The 6,102-nt window shown below is 44.2% G+C and overlaps 1 protein-coding gene across 12 annotated transcripts in view; it reads left to right on the plus strand.

Annotated features, from left to right (window-relative positions):
* Positions 1-5,887, plus strand: part of OSBPL6 (oxysterol binding protein like 6) — a 185,113-nt gene extending 179,226 nt beyond the window's left edge. For all 12 annotated transcript variants that reach the window (XM_045294636.1, XM_045294633.1, XM_045294647.1 and 9 more), the window contains 2 exons: positions 1,208-1,330; positions 2,310-5,887. In XM_045294636.1, the coding sequence (XP_045150571.1) occupies positions 1,208-1,330; positions 2,310-2,418 (232 nt within the window). In that variant the 3' untranslated portion in view covers positions 2,419-5,887. The remainder of the gene's footprint in view (positions 1-1,207; positions 1,331-2,309) is intronic.
* Positions 5,888-6,102: the final 215 nt, after the last annotated feature.

Genomic DNA, 6,102 nt, shown 5'->3' on the forward strand with positions numbered 1-6,102 from the left:
AGGGGTCTCCACACGGGTGCTCCAGCACCCAGGGCTGCTTCAGGGTAGGTCCATGTGGCTTCTCCTCAGGGATGTCTTGCAGGAAGTCAGCCTTGCAAATTGAAGCAGGGAACTGCTAAGGCAGCTCCACCCTGGTGCGACCATCACAAAGCATGAAACCCAAGAACTAGAAAGGAGAGGCTCACTGAACCATTTATCCCTCTACCCTTCAATTAACCCCACATGTGTTTATCAGCCAGGTTGGCACAATAAACTAACTCACTCAGTAACTCCCTATTTCTCTCAGCTCCTGATAATTGCTAAGAAACTTTAGTCTCGTATTTATTGGCCTATCCTGGATGGTTTTCAAAGTGGGAATGTACAGTATTTGCCCTGTTGTATCTAATTCAGGAGCCCTGCTTGTGTGGTGAGCCACACATTGAAGCGCTAGCCACAGCCTCCCTGGGAGGAAGAGGAGGCTGTCTGCTTCTGTACAGACTGGAAGTCTCCCAAACCCAAAGGAGCAGTTCTACTCTGCCCTCAGGGTCACTGTGAGTCTAATTGGTTTGGGTTCTATTTCCGATAGCATCATGCTTTCAGGGTTCATTCATGTTAGAGCATGTACCAAGACTTCCTTTTCGTGTTTGGTTTTATTCTCTCGTGTGTGTGTGTGTGTGTGTGTGTGTGTGTGTGTATGTGTGTGTGTGTGTGTGTGTGTGTGTTTATCACATTTTATTTATCTACTCATCTGTTGATGAACCTTCGGGTTGTTGCCACCTTCAGCTATTGTGAATAATACTGGTGGGAATGTGGGAGTGCAAAGGTAGCCGATTGCGTCCCTCCGTTTAATTCAATTGTTAGTTTGGGCTACTAGTGCTTTTGGAGGTGATGCGGAAGGAGCACAACTCACCCCTCCATGCTCTTCTCCTCCTGGACTCTCCGCCGTCCCGATGAGCTCACTTTGCAGAGCCCCAAAGGGCCCAGAAAAGTCCTCAAGGACCAAACCACTGATCTGCTCATTCCAAACCGTTACGTGGCTGCACACAGTGATCCCATCCACACACACAGCAAGCACGTTGGTTGATGGGCAGGCAGAGGCGGTATGTGTGGGCGCAGGGGTGGGAGGGTCATGCTCAGAGCAAGCAGCAGGTAATTTTGTGTAAAGCAGATCATATTTTTTTCCCAGAAAAAGGATAATGGATTAAAGGGGCAACTGTTGTCTATTTAGATTTTTGGAAGAAGGAAATTTGGAAGCTGCAGCAGCTGAGAAACAAAGAGTAGAAGAACTTCAGAGATCCCGAAGACGATACATGGAAGAAAACAACCTTGAACACATACCAAAATTTTTTAAGTAAGTCAGTTCTGTCAGCCAGCAAGGACATGTTGTACAACTGTGTAAATAATGGGAAATTCCACGTGAAAAGACCATTAGGAAGAACTAACTGTCCAGAGAGTTTAAAGGTGAAAAAATGAAACTGATGGTGGTAACCTTGCTTTTGGCAGTGGAAATAGTGAATCAGATTTCAATTAAAAATAACTTCTCCTCTATAATACTTCTCTGTTCACGGACAGCCTATGAGACTGGAGGTCTCGCCCGGAAGACCTTTGGTTCTGCATCCCTTTAGGATGATGAAAACTTGCTCACATTCCCTCACCCAAAGATGGGACGGGACCCCGCCGCCCACAAGGTTAACCTGGCTTGATTAGGATTTCATTTCATTTCTAATACAGAGAGCTTCCATCTGTTCAGACAGAATCCCACTGTGGTACGATCATGTGTGATTATTACTCAATTATTTACGGGATTGTACATACATCACACAGACCGATCTAGTTTCCCAAACTATCCCTTGCCCTCCAGAGCCAGGACACAAACCCGAGCTCAGAAACCCAGTTGCCGTTTCCCAGCTGCCCGGTGGGGATGCAGCCTTGCTCTTCGGATGCCTACAGGCATGCTTTGGAGACTGCCGGTGCAGAGGCTCTTAGGCCTAGCCAGGTCACATCCTCGTATGGGGCTGAAGTGCTAAGTTGTAATCGTTGAATGCTCTTTGATTGGGCTTTTCCCTTTCTCGTCCGGCCTGGAGATGATTTATTCTTGCCCGCAGCCTCTCCACATGACCACTGCATGGCAAACATTTAACTCTGAAATGAGTTCATTTCTGGCCAGCAAGGTTCAACAGTAAGCAGCTAAGACACTCAGGGACCTAAAAAACTCTGTTTGCATCAGCATGTCGGAATGACCAGAGAAGCTCCAGTTCTTGGTCCACCATGATGAGATCTGTGTTTAATGTTCCTTTTTTTTTTTTCTTTCTGTCTTTTTAATTCCACAGAAAAGTTATCAATGCCAATCAAAGAGAAGCCTGGGTTTCTAATGACACCTACTGGGAGCTGCGTAGAGACCCTGGGTTTAGTAAAGTGGACAGCCCAGTTCTTTGGTGAACTGGGGAACGTAGCGCTCGCCAACATATCACACTGAATGATTCGATCACTATGCACAAGGATGTTTCTTCTAGCTCAGCGTGGTTTGTGGGTCGACTGAAAACCTCCCATTTGTTCCTCTCTTCATCTTTATAATGGACTTTCAGAAGTGCATTAGACAAGGCCCCTAACCACTTGTGGATCCTTTCTGTTTTGCTGCAACCATATTCCTTAAAACATCCACACCCACCTCGGAAAGCAGAATTCAAGGAGTCGAGTATCAAATCCAAAGTTTGAAGAATTTGTAAGGAAAACAAACTGCAACTGGTGCTTCAAGCTGACCAAGAGCATTCAGAGCAACATGACAGATAAGCCGCGTGTGTGGTCCTTTGTCCGGAAGCACCATCACCCCCGGCAGAGCTCCTGGGGCGTGGTGGGCTTTAGCCGGTGACTCTGATGTGGTGACGTGGTGTGCCTGTGCTCGCCTTGTCGGAAAAGACGTGATGCTTCTCAGAACCAGTTCCATCTGTATGCCATTGTTCATGCCTTAAGAAATGCAAAGATGTACACTGTATCGTTTTTTAGATGTGTGCTCGTAGGTTTGTGTGAAGGGCAGCTCTTTCGAATCCTGGCATGATTCACTTCATGCGATCAGAATCACGAGGAGAACGGAAGTGGATGAAAGAAGAAGTAAGCAGCCGGGCCGCCGGAAAGGCGACAAAGAAAAGGTGTGACGAAGTAGATCGCTGTGTTCCTGTTGATCTTTAAGTTCCTGTCCTGCTTCCAGATAATAAACCACCCCTCTCGGACCTAACCTCACAGTGTGCCCTATTATTTGGCAAAAATCTGTATTTAATACAAGCCCTCAGCATCAGTGTTATAACCTTGGGGGGGAAAATCACAAAACACATATGGAATTCCTGAGCGTGCTTGAGTAGTGTAAACACAATTGTTTATGATCGAAGCACAGTGTAACCCACCTCTTTATCCCATGCTCAACGCACTGACCCTAGTCGAATTCCACTGGGAACAAGCAAGAATGCTAGTAGCTTATTGGCATTGTTTAAATGAATTCTATGCAAAACCCTGTTTCTTATTTTTATCCAGTGATTCGGTATGAGACATGACCACCTCGTATGCGTTTATCTTGCTATTGGCAGAGCTATAAACTTAAGCTAAGGAATTTATCCATCCTCCCCCAAAAGTGGGGCAGCAATGTGTTTGGCATTACTTCAGCGGGTTTTTTTTCCTCCACTATTATACAGATGTTTTTTGTAGGTAACTTGCATTATATTCCTCAGTTTCTGCACGTAGATGACTATATAAATGCCTGTATGCTTATTTTTTTTAAAATCTCTTTAGAGATTTTCCTAGAGAATTATAAAATCACATATAGTTTATCCTTAGTTCGACTTTCATTCTTAAATTCTTACCATCAGACTTTGAGTATGATTTTAAGCACTGATAACAAGGTTACTGACATTGTACATTTTGCTATGAGATGTTTTAGTGTCATTTCTCCTCAGCAAAGCATTCTGACTACTGGCTAATAAGCCATCAACTGTGGACGACCCGAGGGGAGACCGACAGGTCCACTGATGGAAGCCATATTTTAGTTAGCCTGCAATGTATCTCGCCTTTATGCGGAGTCCGTAGCTTATGTACACAGTCGGCACTGGTTAGGGATGGAGCTTCACCCTCGAGTAAAGTCTAATCCATCACCAGCACAATCCCATCCCCTTAAGCAGCACCATCCCTATGACTCCCACTTCCTTTCCATCCCGTTTGAAACCTGTAGGTGGCTTCCCCCTGTGGTAGTCCAAGCTCTCCCTGATTATACATTCTTTTTCTACCCATTCATCTGGACAAATTTTATCTGTATCCTACGATACAGCCTTTTAATTTTAACTAGAATCTGATTAGAATCCTATTGCCTTTCCACATAATAGTCTGTTCTCCCCTGACTGGTGATGCTTCCAATACTACTTAAAGCGGTCCTGGTCTGTACTTACTGGTCTTTTCCTGGACATTCTCAAAACATTTAGCATAAATGCAAGGGAAGAAGCCTGCAAAAGGAAGTTACTAGAGTACCTGTAGAAGGACAGGAAGGGTGGCGCGTTGGTGTGATGGCAGGCAGGCAGAAGGGCCCAGCAGGGAAGCACCTATTCTCTCTAGCATTTGAAAACCACAGCTTCATTCTAGACGAGCCCAAGTTTAGAATCTCTTTGCAGATGCTGATATCCGTCTGAGAATTCCATCTCAAACCTAAATGAAGTTTTAGACGGTGGTCCATGACTGGATTCACTAATCTCTCCCCATCACCACAAGCAGCAGTAACAGCCACACCTCTGTCCTGTCTCACCTTCCAACTTTTCAGGGCTGTTGAAGACTGGTGAGACGTACCTCTGTCTGGAATTCTCAGCTACTCGCTATTTGGGCCAGTCGAGGCTCGTTTAAACAGCAAGTAGTGTCGAATAAATATTAGAGCATTCTTCTTAATAAAAACGGATTTCTTTCTTAGGATTTTTATATAAACCCTTTTGGTTTTTTTCCCTCCCTCTTCTTTCAGGGACTCTTTTTTTTCTTTCTTTCTTTCTTGTTTTCCCCTAAAGTGATGTAGGGTAGAGTAGGACTTAATAAGTCTTTACACCTCCCTCGTGGTTTATTCATAAGCAACTTCATCTCATTTCGTTGGTCATTAAGGAAAGCCGTAATAAGTGCTAATGATCCTGTGGGCCAGGCTATGCTGGACGGATCGATAGCCCAGCACACTGATTCTATAGGCTGCTACCCAAGGTACAAACGTACTCTCAGATTTTGCCATTGTTTTAATGTGTTGGTTTATTTGTTTAATTAAGAGATTATTTTTCACGATTACTTTCAAATACCCCCATCATTTCCAGGAATTTATAAAAATAAGCCTCGTGTGAGTTACAGCATAGTAGCACTTACCAATTATACGTTGTGGAATTGCACATCATCTTCTGGGTAAGAGAAAGCAAGAGATTTCTCACCACAAGGGATGCCAGATTGTACATATAAGCCTTTCGCTTGTCTTGATTATTCTGGCTTCGTGCCTGTGTGCTCATCACTAATCGATCATTAGATCCTGCCCCCCAGGAACAGGGTGGGAGAAAGCTTAAAAAGAAAAACACAAACTCCTGGTCAAGCTGTTCTGCTCAGGCCTGGTTATGCTGTGACTGGAAGCACCTGTCACTGTCTTCTACAGTACCTTTTGGTTATTTCGTGGATTTTAATTATCCATCTTGTCTAATCGTGTTCTCTGCCCTCCTAGATCATGATGATGTGTTTGTGGGAGCGGAGCGCCTCGCTCCACAGGGGTGTCCTCAATGTTTGCACTTGGCTTGAGTTGGCATCTTAGGACTGTGCACAGTAAATAAAGTTTGTGTACAAAATATTAGTCTATTTCTATGGGAGCCACTATGTTCAGGATATATAAAATGTATCTAATTAAACAATTATGAATCTATTTTGTGCTCTAGAAATGTTCTTTGGGTTGGGGGGAGAAGGGGGTAAAAAGAAGGCATTGTCTTTTAAACAAAGCACAAAGCTGCGCTGTCCTTTAGAAATCCTGCTTATCGAAACCAGATTTGGATCCTCGAAGTTGTTTACTTGAACGTCTTTTGTAAAATCCACACGTTTAAACCGTATGCTGCACAAACCATTCAACGCAGAACTCTAAAA

Source organism: Echinops telfairi, unplaced genomic scaffold (assembly GCF_000313985.2).
Source record: "Echinops telfairi isolate 266 unplaced genomic scaffold, ASM31398v2 ScPeMD7_3;HRSCAF=10, whole genome shotgun sequence".
Lineage (NCBI taxonomy): Eukaryota > Metazoa > Chordata > Mammalia > Afrosoricida > Tenrecidae > Echinops > Echinops telfairi.